Genomic DNA, 18,593 nt, shown 5'->3' with positions numbered 1-18,593 from the left:
GCTCTGTATATGACTCAACTTCCTCCCCTGCGTATATTCGTTAGTCACAAGTACACAACATTTGTGATTTTTCTTTAGAAAATTTATTGAGAGGTTTTCTTCGTCGAGTAGGATATGTTCATTTTTGTATAGTTTCCTAGGAGTGTTCACTTATGTTTTCTTTTCTCTTGAGGCTCTGCTATGAATTTGAATACAATTGATGGTCGACCACTCCATTAATCTCTGTGTTTTTTTTCATAATGTGCATATATATTTTGGTGCTTTTGATATGTCACTATAATGACACTTTGCATCCATCTAACAAGGCACGTGAAACTATAACACCTTGTGAAAATGCTTTCTCCTTTATGCTTTAATGGATGTTTCATGTTTTAAAGATTGCATTTTGGCATGCACAAGAAGAATTTTGGCAAAGGTCATCGAGTTCGATTTTAAACTCGCCAATTGCATTTATTTGTATGCTTCTCAAACATTTTCAAGAAAAACATCATTTTGTTATACTCTAATTATAGTCGATGGTGAGTGCCAACAACACAAGCTATGAACGTGAAGATAAATTTCTCATGTTTTCTATACGAAATGATGACTAAGTTCAAATATTTCCTCTTTTCTTTTCATATTTTTCAAGGGTGTTCACAAGGAGACACAACTTTCCATTACCTTTTGATTCACATATAGAACCTGATTATATAGAGAGACGTGACCAATGGTGTGCTAGGTCTCAAACCTTTGAAATGAGACACCCGTTCATCAATGAAGGGGCTTATAGACTATCTATCATGGCTCAAAGATTTTGGACATCAAGTATTATGAATTTGAACTTAACTCCATTACAAGCTATGAGAAGACATGTCACCTAAATCCAAATTATAAAAAGTGTTGAATTCATATGTTTAAGCTAGCGGCTATCATTTTTTTTTTCTAAAGAAATTAAAATATATATTTTAAAAAAAATTGATTATTTTGAAGAAACTTTTAATCATTTTTATCAAATAATGGTTCAATACAATATATTCTTTATGGGACATATATAAATCATAAGAATAAATTAACAAATAAATTTTTAATGCATTTTATTTTTTCATTTAATAATAAAAAATTCTACCAAAAATTTGGAGATAAGGTAAAATATTGGTTATAAGAAACTATCAATTTCTCTACATTCAGGCAACAAACAAATTGTTCAAAGAGGGAGGATGACAACAGAGACCAGATAAATTGGAAGCAAAATATGGAGGATAAGGTTAAATCGCTGGAAGAAGGGAGAGAGGCGATGAAAAATCTTATGGGCATTATCCCGAGTATCCTATCTGCTGTCACTAAAAACCTGGAGGATATTGCTAAGGTCGTTGATCATACCAGCTCTCCAAAACCGGTAGTGGAACTTGACTTGGACGAAGAGACTATCCAGACTGGTAGCAGTGAAGTTACTCCGGTTGGTGGAGCTGCGAAGAGGACCAGGGCTAGTGTCAAGAAAGTTGTGGCTGCTTCTGCAAAGGATCTCCCTAATCTCAGGGATAACATCAAAGAGCTGCATGAAATTAGCAACACCTTGGCGAATGCCCTGGAAAAAATCAACTAGTTTCTCTCTTGGAGTCCGGTTGGCTTGTTGGCTTTATGGGGCTTTTTCTGGTTTTCTTTGGTTTTCTACTCGCTTTTCGATGGTCTGTTCCTTTTTGTATCTCTTTGCTTTTGCTGTTTAAGTTCTGCTTGTAAAGAGTTTTAGGGCCCCTTCAAAACCTTCTTTTACCTTAATAAAAAACAAACAAATTATTCACAACCTATATCTAGCTTCTTTTCATAATGGTGTTATTTTATTTCTTTTAACTTATCAATTGTTTTTATGTCTAATTTCATGTTGAACCTAAATAATGATTTATGATGGAATGAGCTCTTTACACCATCATGGCAACAAATATGATGTCATCCTTCAACTCAAGTTATTGAAACAACCTTTCATTAATAGATATGTGTAAAGTAATATTTTTTTCTCTTTTCTATCCCAGCTACAATTTAAGGAACTTATATAAAACAATTGTTTATACAATATTGTAAACTTATTATTTACTAGAAAAATTATCTTTAACACATCTTCTAAAAATTTCATAAGTTTCAAGATACTCTATGATAAAATGTTATGCTAGACATACAAAAGGAGTTTTTCAATGACTAGTTAATATGAAGTTTTAAAGATAGGAAGGCCCAATCATTAGGCTTTGATACTAAAATGTAAGGTCACTTTTCTCCAAAACTCAATTAAGTAATTGCAACGAAATCAATAGATTAAATGTTGATGTAGAGTTCATTAATTAAAAGTAATTATCATTAAATTATATGTAAATGATAATAATTACAAAGTAAATTAATAATACAATAAATGCAATAACATAACCACTTAATTCAACCGTATTATTGGCAAATAATATATAAAGCATTCTCAATATCTTATAGCATCAAGGTTTTCCAATACTTATCTTAATCTTGAGCACTTGGAATAGTCATTCTCACTCCAAGAAGATTCTAGTGGCCTTGGATCCTTTATGACTATGGCACCCCACGGAGGAAACCGGTTCTTACATAGAACCAACCATATTATCTACAATTTAAAGGAATAGTCACAGGTCTAGGCTCTTTTACGACAAGTAAGTTCTTCAAGAGGACAGGGTCTTACACAAAACCTCGTATGCCTTCACAACATGAAATAAACACAACCCTGGCCAAGACACTCTCGAATGTACACCGTACCCTGAGTTAGACACACGCTGTGTGCCCCTTCTCCAATGCCCATGCCAACCAATGACCTTAACCTTCATTCCTTTGTGCCCTCTAAATTCCTATATTTCGTCCCATGCCCATAGCCCACCAAATCACCTTCTTCTTCTTCCTTGAGTGACCTCCTCACCCCTCCAAGTCTCACATAAATGACTTATATAAGCTTTTAAGGGATGGCTTTCCAAACCATCACACCCTTTCAAAAAGGTCACCTTTATTTAACATTTCATTAATACAATTATACCTCTCTTTTAAGAAAGTTTTCATTAACAATCTTTACTAATCTTTCTTTAAGACAAAGGAGAATAATATCCTTTATTTTTATCCTTTTTTTAAATATAAAAAGTTTATTTTATAACCTTATCTTCTCTTGGATAAAAAGTCACATAACGGAAAGTCTGGCCAACATTGCAAAAGCTGTAAGTAGCAATGAATTGCCACCAATAGCTAAAAAATTCCATGTCAATCCCTAGAGTGCACACCAAAATATGGGGAATGGAGTCCCTTCCCATAGGCAATGCACCGAAGAATGGCACAGCTTGGCTTTTAAAATGCAAAGAGCAAGTTCAATGCGTTGCATCAATTAATGACTCACCTTTCCTATCAAAATGCAAGCAAAAAAGTTTGCTCCTAACCTCAGGGATAGGCTACTGTAGAAAAATTGGTAATGGGAGGAATATCAGATGGGGTAGGGCAACGAAATGGGTATATTGTGCAAGGGCGAGTCAGAGCCGGGGACCCTTATGGAGTGGAAGAATTCTTAACAATGATATAATGCAAGCTGTGCAGGCCTTGAAGAGGACCAGAGGAGATCAGGCTAAGATTGAAAGGGTTTTTGAAACGAGGGTTTATCGTCTGCTGAAGTCAGATTTGTTAGCTCTGCTTCAGGAGCTTCATAGACAGGACGAGTGCCATTTGGCTCTTAAGGTACTAATCAGGGTCTTTCTTTTCCCCTCTCGTTAGTTTTTACAATTTAATTAGGATTTTGCTAGGGTTTTATAGCAGAATGTATAAAATCATGTTGTTGTTAAATCGACTGCTATCAATATCAGAGTTTTGAGATCTTATTCCCTCTTTTCAAAGTTTTTATATCATTCCAGGGTTTTCCAGCAGAAGGTGTTTAAATTGGGGTTGTGTTAAATGAGTTGCTTTTGATATTAATTCAGTGTACATGTGAAATCTGAGGAGTTTCTGTTCCACTAAGGTTATCTCTATCAACGCGTTATATGGGTGGGCAGACTGCAGCAGTTGTGGAACCTAATTAAATTGGGGTTGTGTTAAATGAGTTGCTTTTGATATTAATTCAGTGTAGATGTGAAATCTGAGGAGTTTCTGTTCCACTAAGGCTATCTCTATCAACGCGTTATATGGGTGGGCAGACTGCAGCAGTTGTGGAACCTAATTGGGCCGTATGGAATGCCACCAAAACTAATGGACTGCAGCAAAGTCACAAATTTACTTTTTTGAATTTATTCTCTAGATCAAATCAGCTGATATTCTGTTGAAAGAAACTATACTAATGCTAATTACGGCAATAGGCAGTGCAAATAAAGATTTGTAGTGTTATGAATTGTTTCTCCTACAAATTAATAATGTGGTCTGCAGTTTCTTGAAAACTGGGTACAGTCTTTATCTTGATTGGTGTTATTTGGTCATTTAAGATTTATGATGATTTAGACACTCCTTAGCAGTGCGAGGTCACTTTATTCTGGTTAAATGGGCAATTGCAAACAGCAATCACTTACCCAAATTCATTTCATATGCAGAGTATGGATTATGATCATCAAGTTCTATGTAAATGGAATCTGCAGTTCTATCATCTTGGAAATTTTCTGGCTAATTGCTAACCATATTTGCCTTTCTGCTGTTCATCAGGTGTTCGATGTTGTGCGGAAAGAAATATGGTACAAGCCAGATTTGTCCCTTTATGCCTCTGTTATGATGGTACAAAAAAGAAACAACCTAATGGAAAAAGTGGATTCAGTTTTTGAAGAATTGAAAAAGGAACCCTTGCAACCTGACACGAAGGCTTTCACTCGGATGCTGGCCACACTGTTACGAATGGGCCTTCCACACCATGCAATTGAGACATATGAACTAATGAAGCAGACACAGTGTAAGATGGATCAATATACATTTGCAGTTCTAATTAAGGGCCTAAAAAGACTTAGACAACCTGATTTGGCAGACGCTATAACAAAAGAGTACAGCGAATTTTTGAATGATCCAATGGATCTTTTGAAAGATACTACACAGTATATTGTGATATCTTAATTTTATTAATATTTTCTAGCATTCCATGTTTTTCATCTGTCTAAAAAGGGTTGTTGTAAATTGCAAGTAATTTACCAGCTTCTAGGTATGCTACCCTTGAGAAAATAGGGATGGGTTTGGATGGTTCAGCATCAGTTTTTTAAGTTCCTGTCAAAAGGGAACAACTGAAAGCATTTTTGCAGCCTTAGTTTTTTTTAGTAACGGGTTTTACATCATACAAATAGGCTTTTTCATAAAAGTAAATTCTCATCATCATCCTAAATCCATCCTAATCCTAACCCAAACCTTTTATAATTTAGATCAATGTCTTTGTGCAGTGCTCTAAGGTATTGAATCAAGTTCAGGCCTTTGAAATGTTCTCATTCTGTAATTCCGGTACTTCTAAGTAAATCTTTATGTTTGCTACATGTACCCGTCGCAAGCAATCCATACATATCTCTTTCATTTGGTATCTCAGAACCTCCAAGAGGGGTAAGCGTTAGTTTTCAAGTTTTTTATTATCACCAACAGATCCTTCTTGATTAAAATTGAGAGCAGAAATAAATCTAATTTTTTTTTTGATAAGCAAGCGCTGCCAAAGGGGGCAGCTCCCAATCAATTGAAATGAAAGAAATGAATACAACAATTGATGCAAGAAATGCATCAACCCAACCCCACATATTCTGAAGGTGAATGGCAGAATTTGATTGCTGAAGAGTTCCCCAAAAGCCAACAGAGCACTGGAATTGAACACTGGTAGAAGCAAAAGAGATAACCTTCAGCATCATCTGGACTTGGAGATTAAAAAAGGGCCTGATCTTGGAAGATATGCTTGTCTAGATTTGGCCAGACAGAGCAATCATTTGAAACTAACTTTTGTGCTGAACCGTCAATCGCTGCATTGGCCAGGTAGTCTGCAACCATGTTGGCCTCCCTGTACACGTGGTTGATGGAGGACTCCAACTTGTCCAACTTCTGCCAAATCCTTTCTATCCATCCCTGTAAGCTCCAAACATTAATAGATCTCGTCTTAACAGCATTAATTTACTCTAGGGAGTTGCCTTCGATTTCTATCTGCTTTAAACCTTTACTGATACAAAGTGTTAATTATGGGTAGCTTGGATAGCTGTTCGTCCTTACCCAGAAATAACAGCATTAGTTATGGGTAGTTTTGGACAGCTGTTCGTCCTGACCTAGAATTAGAAAATGGTTGTTTTTGTCAAACAAGTGTTGTTAGGATAATAACAATTGTTATTTAATAGTGGCTCTTTTTAGGTGACACCTCATAGCCAAAATTAGGTATTGGTTAATTGAGTTGTCTTAATCTCAGCCGTTGGTTTGAATTAATCTCGGCCATTGGTTTTCCAATAGAGTAGTATAAAAAGGGGTCATGGGTCATTTGGAAAATAAAAAGTCTTGAGAAGAATTTGCAGTGATAGCAAATAGTCTTGCAGTGTTAACAAGAGGCGCAGTGATAGCGTTGATATAGCAGTGGAGGATATCAGCAAGAGATATTAGGAGTTTGTCGGAGTTCTGCCAGTAAGAGGCAAGGAATTCTTTTGTAATTCTTATATTGCTGAAGATTAATATATTTTCCATCTGTAGAACTGGTTTTCCCTTAGGGGTTTTTCCAGGGACGATTGTCCAAAAATATTGTGTCCTTGTGTTGCTTATTTCTTTCCGTATTTTTAGTGAAGTTGCAGTTGTCTTATTTTTCGATATTCAGCTGTAAATTTATTTTCAGCAGTTAAATAATTTTTATGAGATAGGAGATTAATAATCAGTGACTGCAATAGAATTTCTACACAAAGATCAAGGCCCACATCCATAGCAGCAAGCTCCACCTCGTTGTTAGTCCCCTCAGCTATTTTCTTTGAGAGCCCCCAAACCAATGAACCCGAACAATCTTTAATAGCACAACCAATTCCAGAAATCCCAGGATTCCCACGGGAGGCACCATCAAAGTTTAGCTTCATTCTTCCAGATGGGGGGCACAACCAACGAACACCCAATCTTCTGTTTTGGGCCTGGTGATCCATCTTGTTGAAATGTTTTGGCATTCTTAGCCTCAACCAAGATTTCATTAAGTCATCATCCCATTTAGTGAAAGTGTGATTCATACACTGAGAAGCATTGACATTCAAGAGTTTTGTGATGCCAGCTTCCCTTGAGAGTATTAATTGTTCAAAGCTTCTTTCAACTCCTTGGAAAATACGCCTATTGTGCTCTTTTCAAATTTGCCAGAGTAGGATTGAAGGCGAAATGATCCAGATATTACTCCAAAAAGAGGTTAACTTTAGTTTCGGCCAGCTTTTGAGAAAGGCATATAAATCTGCTTGTCTCGCCCCATTCCAGTTCAGCTTTTCACACAACCAATCCCAGCACCTCGACGCCACCTCACAATTGAGTAGAAGATGATCTGCACTCTCTGCATCCTTTTTACACATTGGGCAACTGTTGGGACCAAAAATCCCCACCAGATGGAGTCTATTGCCAGTTAGAATACGTTTGTGCATTGCCGTCCAGGTGAATGCACCAGCTTTAGGTAGGATTGCCTTGTCCCAGCATAAATTAGTTGGCCAGTCCTTCGATTCACGCCTCAAGCTCAGAATTTGATAACCCACCTTTACAGAATACCTACCATACTTAGCTCCACTCCAAATGATCTTGTCCGGTTTAGAGATAAGAAGGATTTTCCTACGTTTTAGCTCCTCAACCAAAGTAGATTTCGACTGTGCACTCACATCTAGAACATTTAGCTTATCCCACCTCCATTCCACATCTCCGTTAGGAGAAGCTAAGAGCATATCAACAACCTGTAGATGGCCCAAAACATCCATGCGAAGATTAAATTTTGCAAGCTCAGCAATGTCTTGCAATGAGGGAAACTGTTCCACGAATCCTTCCAGAACACAACCCGCTTTCCATCACCAATTTGCCAAGTAATGTGATCAGTAATGACTGATCGACACTCCCATAAGAATCACCAAATATGTGACCCCGATCGAGTGTTAGCAATAGTTAAAATCCTTGAGGGGTCATCTTTATCTAAATATTTACTTCTCAACACACGGGTCCAAAGGGAGTGTGGGTTTGAATAGATATTCCAAACTAATTTGGCTCCTAGTGCCTTGTTCTGAAGGTCAATGTTCTTTATTGCTGCACCCCCATTTTCTTTATTTTCCCTTACTGTGTCCCAGCTTAGGAGAGGGAGCCGTTTAGTGTCATTAGAGCCTTCCCATAGGAAGTGTCTCATGATTTTGTTGGTATCCTGCTCTGCTGATTTGGTGATTCTAAGACATGAGAGCACGTAGATGGGTATGGCTCCCAACACCGCTTTCAACATGGTTAGTCTTCCAACAAGTGTTAACCACTTGCCCTTCCAACTACCAGCCTTCTTTTGACACGTTTCCACAATATGTTTCCAATGTTCTGATTTTGTAGCACGCTGAAAGAAAGGGATACCAAGATATTTGCAAGGCAACTCCCCAACATTGAAGCCAAAGATCCGCTTTATGCTTCTTTGAGTTTGGCGATTAATATTCAAAAAATAAATTGCCGATTTGTCAATGTTGACTTTTTGTTAGGATTTGTGAGTATATAAGTCCAAAATCGTTTTGATTTCTTTTGCTTCCGAGAGGCTGCCTTCCCCATATAGCATTGTATCGTCTGCAAATTGTTGGTGAGTGAGTGGCTCCATCGATTCTACAACTTTGATACCTCTCCAAAGACCATTGCTTCTGCGTGAATTTATCAACCTACTTAAGGCATCAACCATCAACACGAACAAAAATGGGGAGAGGGGATCTCCCTGCCTTGGCCCCCGGGTGCACTCAAAGAACCCACAAGGTGAACTATTTATCAGCACTGAGTATTTAACAGAGGAAATGTAGCCATATATCCAATCCAACCAGTCTCTTCCGAATCCAAAGGCCTCAAGGATTTTCATTAAAAAGCGCTAGCTTACTCTGTTGTAAGCTTTACTTATGTCTAGCTTCAAGATCATAGCTTTCTGTCTACCCGTGTGTATCGAATGAATTACTTCGTTGGCAATGACGATACCCTCCATAATTTCCCTTCCAGGAATGAAACCAGTTTGCTTTGGTGTGATTATGGAGCTCATTATTGGTTTCAGCCTATTCGCCATTGCCTTGGAAATAATTTTAAATGGGGAGTTACAGAGGGAAATAGGCCTGAAATATGAGAATGAAGAGGTGTTTTCCTTTTTCCTTATGAAAGCAATGCATGTATTATTGATTTGCTTCAATATTTTCCGCTTTTTTCTATAGTCTTTCACTACCTCCCAGACTTCATCCCTAATGAAATCCCAACACTGCTGATAAAATAGTGTCGGGAAGCCATCTGGGCCTGGTGACTTGTCTGGATGCAGATCATGTTGATTATAATTAGGGAATGGCGGATTCCAATTGCCTTGGGCAACATTGGAATCCGCCAAAGGGGGCCAACCCCTTCCCCAACATGTAGGGTTGGGCCCTATACCTCACGACATCTAATAAAAGACCCCACGCTACACTCCACACTACATACAAGCCTAACACACCATCATGATAGGGCCAAACCTATCCCAATATATTTCGCATTAAATAAATTAAAAGGTTTTAATTTATAAAGCAAGCCGACATGTTTAGGAGTATTGCTCCACATATAAATAAGCATAAACCTCACATCACAATTCACTCATTCAGGTTTTCTATCCATGCGAAATATATGTGCCTACCAATGCAAATTCAAGAGGAAGACTACATCTGCAATTAAAGCAATTATCCCTGTCATATCAGCGAACTACACATGCCAGTTGAGGTGTGAAATTCATTAATGAAGAGAGCGAACTAAGGGATAAGGTTGCTGTCCATCAAAGAGCAGACTTCAGATCCAAATATTGCAGACTTAGGGTTTGTACCTGATGTCCATCAAAGAGCAGACTTCAGATCCAAATATTGGAGACTTAGGGTTTGTACCTGATTACTGTCAAAGGGGGCAAGCGTGTTAATTTTGATGCTTGTGAAAGTGCAGTCTTGTGACAGACATTATCAACACTAAGTGCATTCACCTTCAAGTACTTGAGATAAGTGTTGTTACCTTCATATGAATTCAATCCATAATCAAATCCGAGGATCTTTTTTGGTCGGGTTTTTCCTCCTAGGAGGTTTTCTCAGAAAACTATAAACTATTCATTTAATCAATTTAACTAGTAATTAAATTCTGATTTTCTGAGTTTACATTAATCTGAAAATGCTAAAACTAACATGGTATCAGAGCCAAGTGGTATTAACCGTAATCAGATTTAGCATTCTGTAGCCTAGATCTTGCACTTTCTTGCTGTCGTAAAATTGATGACAGGTTCCAAGATCGAGGAGAGATTAAAAAGGTTTGTGATCAAAGGTTTAGCATGGTCACATCTTGGTCCTGTATGCTTGAAGATCTGACTCTTCAGCGTCATTCAAACTAAGTATTTTTTGAGTCATTGCATTCTTGGCTTCAAGATATATTATACTCGGCTTATCCAAGAAATTGAAGTATTATTGTTTGGCTGACCTAGTTCTAGGTCATATTGATTTTATGATTCTAATTGCCTTAGTTGGTAGACTTATCTAATATAGAACATTATTTAGATATCATCATAATCTTTGATTTGCATATTCCTTTAGAACTTAGAAGGTATTCTAAATTTTTGCTTGAGTGTTGCAAGGTATTATAGATCGATCCTTCATTAATATTTTGATTGGAATCAGGAATGTCTTGGACTCATCATTCACAGTTGTCATCTATATGACTATGATCTAAATACTTGTTATGTTCACTACATATGTAATTTAGATATTGTTATTATATTAAATAATATGGACTGGTTCTATTATTGACTTTTTGATTTAAAAGTTTTAAGTATTCATGTGATGAATACTTATTCTAAGTGAGAAGCTATGTTTGGTTGAGCTATGTTTTTTTAATGACCTTCATTCATGACATTTTTTTGTTGACTTGAATTCTACTTGACATGAACGACTTATGGAGATGTGTACAATCATGAGGAGCTAATGATTGTTTGCCTTGACGTCATTGATATAAGTATACCGATTGAGGTGTAGAAATTTTATGTTCTATTAATTATGGAGATGAACTCTTAATGAATAGATTGAGATCACTTTGACTTAATATTTTGGCCTATGGGTAATTTTACTAATAGGTGTTCCTGATAGAAAAGTTTAGTTGAAAGATGATCTGCAATCTTGTTTGTAGTATGCAAGAGTTAATGCTAGCCTTGTAGTTCGTATAATATAGATCTTCTTCATGTGCTTTTTGACGTATGAGATTCTTCTACTATCATAAACTACTTTGAGATCTGTTTTTTTTTGTTTTGATCAAATATAAATTGTGCTTGGTGGTTAACAAAGAGTATAACTAATAAGTATTTTATCATTTCTCAGAATAATGTTGTTGTTAGATCAATGATATCAATGCTCATATGTTTTGATTCACTTCTGATTACTTTCCTCTGGACTGAACTGCAAATAGATGAACTAATATTATGGCTGCATTCAGTCTTTGGTCTTTTCTATTTTCTTTCTTCTGATTTGAGTGAACTACTACTTTCGTTTATTGTTACACCAATGTTATAAGGTGTTCTAGTAATCATGTGTTTTAGAATACAACTTTGAGTTGTTCTCAACTTTCAAATCTGACCAATGATGTAAAGAATGAGATCTACCAAATGTGTTATGATTAAGTTATGTGTGGCTCCTTGTTGTTTTAGAAGTGTATTAAATATCCCTTTTGGTCTTAATGTTTTAGTGCAAACCTTTTTTTGGTTTTACCAAAGATAATGATCAACTATGGACCTTAATGGAATCTTGAATTGTAGATTCATGACTTCTCCTGTAAGAGGTTGATGGGGCACGATTGGATGATTTGTGAGGTTTGAGTATTCTTTATGTGCTTACTTCGTCGTCTATTCTAAGAGATTGAATTTATATCTTGTCTTACTAACATTGCATAATGTTACTATTCATTCGCTGAAACTATTTTTTACAAATCTGCGATTTTAATTATGGTTCCTCTTTGAAAGATTTCGCAATTGATCTCTTAAGGATTTTTCGTCTTCTATTGATGACATTGGATTGGCAATCTTGTTGTGTAAACTCTTAATGGAAGTTATCCTCATCTTATCTCAATAATTGTGCTATGGGTCTACCTTATTGATTGAAAGATAGATAGACAGGATCCTTGAGATTGACATAAAAGATTGATTGTGCAGAATTTAAGAGGGAGCGCCTCCTTCTGAGTTTGGTATACTTATGTTGGTTGATTACCTTTTGATTATGAGTATTAGCATGGAATTTTTGGGTCAAACATTTTTAATTTTTGAACTGTTTTGATATTTGGCTATCAATTTGATATTGAGGATTAAGAGGGAGCCCTATGATCTTCAATAAAACTCTTGGTATGAAAGAGTACTTGATAAGCCTAGGGTTTTGTAATGATTTTAACCTGTTCCTTAAAGTATTTGAAATGGTAATTCTGATTCTTTATGTGGATGATCTAACTCTGATTGATAAAGATAGCCTCATGATTTAAAAGAAAGAATTAACTCAGAATTGAGATGGAAGATCTAAACCTAAAATGCATTACTTCTAGGTTAGAAGTGTGGCAAGGATCTAATGAAATAATTTGAAATCAAGTTTTCTATTGTTATGTTAGAATTATGGATTGCAAACTTATATGGACACTAACTTAAAGAAGTTGAGTATGTCTGCAACCAACTATGATTTTATAGATTCATCTGAATAGAGGCAGGTTGATTGGTGAGTGCTTCAGCTAAACAAAGTTAAACATATTGTTTTTGATTAAGGAAAAATAGGTTTTAAGGGACTTGAAACCCTTTACAAGGCAGGTTTTGGAAGGACCTGCAACCCAAACCGAAAGATAAACTTGAAAGTCCACTCAAAGAAACAGGACACAAATGAGACACAACATGGCCAAACCAAGGATGGGATACAACACAAAAAGGACCCCCAACAAGAACTAGTGAGCTGCAAGAGACCAGTAGCCCCAACCCAACCAGGATGGATCAAGAGTTTGACCTACCCTTATGGGATCGAAGGGTCATATCAAAAGAGGACTGAGACGATTTAGATTTTTTACTTTTAACAGTAATCCATCCCTCCTCAACTTTAGCAGCAACCTTTTGCCAAGAGGATGGATCCAGAATAGAGGACCTCCCATCACCAGGAGGAACAGAGCCAACTTCCGGAGAGGCAGGGACAACCGAAATCAAAGGATCAGACAAAGATCTAGCATCAATCTGGGAAGTGGGAAGGTCATCCACCAAGGAAGAAGATCCGACAATCTTCAGACGATCATTTGGGATGCCACCTCAAGCATCCCCACACCCCTGAGCACCAGAAATAGAGGCAGCAACCAGAGGCTCGACCTGAGGATCTTGTGCAGCCACCTCGGAAAAGCTTTTCTTTTTAATAAAGTAGTGCTCAGAAGAGGCACCTTTCCACCAAGAAGCAAATTTCTTGCAGCCAAGCATATTTTGATATTTGCAAGACACAATTGATTATGGGCTGAAGTTGCTTAGGTTCAAACTGGTCAAGAAGTGTTACGGACAAAGAAAACATTTCAAGCATTCAACCGCTGTGATTTCTTGGACCTACAGGGATAGTTTTCAATTGCATTGAGTATTACTGTAGCTAAATACATTGCTGCAAGTGTTGCATCAAGAGAAGCAATGTGGTTTCTCAAAATTCTTGTTATGCTGTTTTGATTTATTATCAGGGTTGTATAGAGATACTTGACAATTCAGTGTTTTATGGCATGACAATCCCGTGTTGCAGATGTTTTCACCAAGTCTCTTGAAGCTTGAGATAGACTTGGAGTTGTGGAGAACACCGCCTTGGTTGAGAGGGAGTCTCAACCTCAGTGATACATTGTGTTGTATCAAACCATCCTCTGCGGGCAATGTAAGGTGGTATTGTAATCTTCTCAGGGAGAAGAGTAATTGTTAACCATCCTCTGCGGGCAATGTAAGATGGTATTGTAATCTTCTCAGGGAGAAGAGTAATTGTTAACCATCCTCTGCGGGTAATGTAAGATGGTAGAAAAGATCTTCTCCACCCTCTGCAGACAATGTAAGGTGGGTCCAGTCTATGCTTGTGTGCGAGCTGGAAGATTATATTATGTAGTTCCATTGTATGCATGTGTGCAAGATAGAAGACTACAATATTTTGATTATGTCTATTCCATTTCTTGCTTGTGTGTAAGATGAAGGATTATGTTTATTAGATTCCATTCTATGCTTGTGTGCAAGATGGAGGACCATGTCTTCATTTTATGCTATGAAGAGCATTGATTATGTATCTCCACTCTATGCTTGGGTGCAAGATGGAAGATTATGATGTTACATTCTTCTTTGGGAGAAGACTGAGGTTAAGGCAATAAATGATGGATATGCATGATCGATGGCATGCAAAGACTCCATGATGTGCATGAATAATTGTGTATGTATTCATGACTTGCAAGTGTGAAAGTTTGAAGTCACCCTCCACATGCAGTACAAGATGGATACTATGGGATACCTGTTGTGATCCTCTCTCAGGAATATTTGAAGTTGACAACTAAGTTCGGATTACAATTTAAATAGTGTATGTATTACTTAGGGCTGGGCCCTAATCTTGTAACCTGGTTGTAAGATTATCTTTCTCCCTAATTAAGAGGGAGTGTTGATTATAATTAGGGAATGACAGATTCCAATTGCCTTGGGCAACATTGGAATTTGCCCAAGGGGGCTAGCCCCTTCCCCAACATGTAGGACTGGGCCCTATACCTCACGACATCTAATAAAAGACCCCACGCTACACTCCACGCTACATACAAGCCTAACACGCCATCATGATAGGGCCAACCCTATCCTAATATATTTCACATTAAATAAATTAAAAGGCTTTAATTTATAAAGCAAGCCGACATGTTTAGGAGTATTTCTCCACATATAAATAAGCATAAACCTCACATCACAATTCACTCATCCAGGTTTTCCATCCATGCGAAATATATGTGCCTACCAATGCGAATTCAAGAGGAAGACTACATCTGCAATTAAAGCGAATTATCCCTATCATATCAGCAAACTACACATGCCAGTTGAGGTGTGAAATTCATTAATGAAGAGTGCGAACTAAGGGATAAGGTTGCTGTCCATCAAAGAGAAGACTTCAGATCCAAATATTGCAGACTTAGGGTTTGTACCTGATGTCCATCAAAGAGCAGACTTCATATCCAAATATTTTAGACTTAGGGTTTGTACCTGATTACTGTCAAAGGGGGCAGGCGTGTTAATTTTGATGCTTGTGAAAGTGCAGTCTTGTGATAGACATTATCAGCACTAAGTGCAATCACCTTCAAGTACTTGAGATAAGTGTTGTTACCTAATTCAATCCACAATCAAATCTGAGGATCTGTTCTGGCTAGGTTTTTCCTCCTAGGAGGTTTTCCCAGGGTAATTGTGTCTTGTGCTTATTTTCTTTTTTTTTTGGTTATGCTTAAATTTGGAAAACTATAAACTATTCATTTAATCAATTTAACTAGTAATTAAATTCTGATTTTCTGAGTTTACATTAATCTGAAAGTGCTAAAACTAACAGATCAAAGGCGACCTTCCTCACTTCCTCCTTTGAAAATGGAGCCACGAGTTGCTGGTTAAACTCTTGCGTCACAAGTTTAGTAATTACATCCAATATCTAACCTAGATCCGTTGGGTCTACCTCCTCCGTGGGGGTCAATAGGGCCTTAAAATACCTCACCCCTTCAACTTGAATATCTGCTTCGCAGGTTAAGAGTCTTCCATCACCACTAGTAATAAAGTCAATTCTGTTTCTAATTCTTCTTATTTTGGCTGTGTTATGAAAGAAGTTGGTATTAACATCACCTTCATTAAGCCAAATTTCCCTGGATTTGCTTTTCCAGAAGATTTCCTCCCTTGCAAGTACCTCATTTAAAGCTTCAGTTAGTCTTTTTTCTTCCATGAATTCGACATTAGTCATCCCTTGAGAAATGACTCTCTGATTTAATGTTTCGAGCTCATTTTCCAGTCTGAGTTTCTCTTGAAAAATGTCACCAAAAATTGTTTTGTTCCATATTTTGAGTTTAGCCTTGATTATACCTAGCTTTGTCATAAATTGGAAACTTTTTATCCCGTGACCATGCTGCACAACATTCCACCACTTGGCAATTTATGGGAGAAGACTTTCATTTCTGAGCCGCATTTTTCAAACTTAAAACTACTGCCGAAAGGGCGTCTATCAGACTGTAGCAGCAGGGCAATAGGGTGGTGATCTAAACCAGAGTGGGGAAGAACCATTGCCTCCCAAGTTACATTTTGCCCCAACCAGCTAGCTGACAGTAGAAATCTATCCAAGTGTTCCGCAATGTGAGCGAAACCCAATCTTTGATTATTCCAAGTAAACCAACCGTTTTTAGTTTGAACATCTAGAAGCTCATTGCTGATTACAAAGGACTTGAAGTTCTTTATTACCACAGTTTCTTGATAGACCCCCACTTTTTTCTCTCAGCTCTAAAATAGCGTTAAAGTCTCCACCAAGGATGACCATCTGATTTGGTGTTGCTGAATTTTGATCGTGAGTTCATCCCACAGTCTGACTTTCGCTTCAGTTTTAATTGGACCATAGATGCTGAGAAGAACAAACTGCAGATTAGAGTAGAAAACTCGTACCTTACACATTATGAAATTTGGATTCGAAGAGACCTCAGAAATCGCTACAGTCCTCAGATTCCAAAGTGTTATCAGACCACTAGAACTGCCAGATGATTGAGCCCACACTCCATCCATCCTCTTACAATTTCTTAAGAAACTGGTTGCCTCTTTCTCATTCAGCTTTGATTCTTGAAGCATTAAAATGTTAGCATTTAAGAGATCGACATGGCACTTGATCCAGCGCCACTTGTTAGGGGCGTTTAAGCCCCTAACGTTCTAAGTTACAAGCTTCATCATTCCCCTAGGGAGGCCACACCTCCCTTTGATCTCAAAAGATACTCCTTGATGCTGGGAAGTCCTTGATCCCTAACAACCTCTTCTCTTCTCTGTTTGTTAGTTTTCCTCCCTGTCTTTCTACTGCTGCCCCTTTCTAGAGATTGATGGGCAGATTGGCAAATATGCCTTGGCTCTGTTATGCCAACTTCCTCCCTATCAGAATCTGCCTCTTCCTCTGACATTGGTAAATCTGTAGGCGTCTTCACAACAGAAGTAGATTTACCAGTGTGGCACTCCACTCTTTGCTCATCCAATTTCAGGGGAACACAGTTATCTAGCTGATGTTGACCTTCAAAATTCACAGCATAGAGATTTGATTGTTCTTGGGTTTCAGAAAACACATTACCCTCTGTTGTCCGTTCTGCAGCTTCTAGGCCCGACTGGATGCCTGGCTTCTCTGCAATCATGATTTCCTATGCCTCTAGGATTGGGCTGTGGTTCTGATTGTCCTTCTTTGTGGGAGAAACCTTTGGGGAGGGGTACCTAGCAACCTCACTCCTCAGATCAGCTCTTTGCATTGTAGCATAAAGTGCCCTCCTCTCTGTGGATCGCAAATCTGCCTCCCCAACACAAGCTTCTTCCATCCTTGTAGCTTCTTCTCCACCTTCGGATGTTGGATGAGTAGTATTGTTGGTTGGAGACACATTAGCTAAATCAAGTTGCGTTCCCTCAGCCTCTCTCGAGGAAACCGTGCGCGGTTCCCTTCTAGGGTGGGGGAGAGGGAGATCCTCTTTTTTCGAATTAAGCACATCCTTTCTTCGCGGGAAAGACCTTTCAAAATGGGCTCTACTACCACAATTCAGACAAAAGAACTTTTGCGTTTCTACTTCTACTGGTTGATCCCAGTGGTAACCCTTTGAAGCCAAATGCAGCATTGATGGCAATAGTCTGATTGATATTAGTTTCATCCTAGCGTAGGAGGCCCGGTCATCTTCACCCATATCCAGACCAAGCACAATTCCCAACTTCGCACCGATTTGCTCCAAGCAATCTCTCGTCCAAAATTCCATCGGGAGGTTGTATAAGCGAATCCAATATTCATCTTTGGATGGGGCCATAGTCCGCGGGTTGAAGTTTGGCGTCCATCTTTCTATGTAGACCAGATGGTTCCCCAACCTCCATACAATCTAGGACAACACCGAATCCCGATTGCTTGAAGAGGGAAATTCAACCATGGAGAAGTTTTTTGGAAGAAAAGTGAGATTAATTGCATTGCTTCACGAGGCCTTGATCCAATTTTTGATATGCTGTCTACCAGGATTCTCCCCAATAACTTTCCCGATAAGGGCAATCTCACTCAACACTTCTGCTTCCTTTTTGGCCACATCCGTAACATCAATTGGCAATGGTTCCGAGGAAAGCGATGGAAATTTCCAGGCGCCTAGTTCTACTACCTCTTTGTGTTTCCTCGACCTTTGCTTTGGCTTAGGTTGGTCCGGTGGGTGACTTTTCCAAGAACTGTGATCCAAGTTCTCAGAATTGGAGGACTCTCGAAGTT

At 38.0% G+C, this 18,593-nt stretch overlaps 1 protein-coding gene across 1 annotated transcript; it reads left to right on the top strand.

Annotated features, from left to right (window-relative positions):
* Positions 1 to 3,155: 3,155 nt before the first annotated feature.
* LOC131078911 (protein THYLAKOID ASSEMBLY 8-like, chloroplastic) lies at positions 3,156 to 5,067 on the top strand. Its single transcript, XM_058016742.2, has 2 exons — positions 3,156 to 3,699; positions 4,648 to 5,067. Exons 1-2 carry the CDS (start codon positions 3,232 to 3,234, stop codon positions 5,044 to 5,046), a joined length of 867 nt encoding a protein of 288 aa, XP_057872725.1. The 5' UTR covers positions 3,156 to 3,231; the 3' UTR covers positions 5,047 to 5,067.
* Positions 5,068 to 18,593: the final 13,526 nt, after the last annotated feature.

Source organism: Cryptomeria japonica, chromosome 2, assembly GCF_030272615.1.
Source record: "Cryptomeria japonica chromosome 2, Sugi_1.0, whole genome shotgun sequence".
In the NCBI taxonomy this organism is placed as follows: domain Eukaryota; kingdom Viridiplantae; phylum Streptophyta; class Pinopsida; order Cupressales; family Cupressaceae; genus Cryptomeria; species Cryptomeria japonica.
The sequence above is the reverse complement of the archived record's forward strand: the minus strand, read 5'-3'. Positions and strand labels throughout refer to the sequence as shown.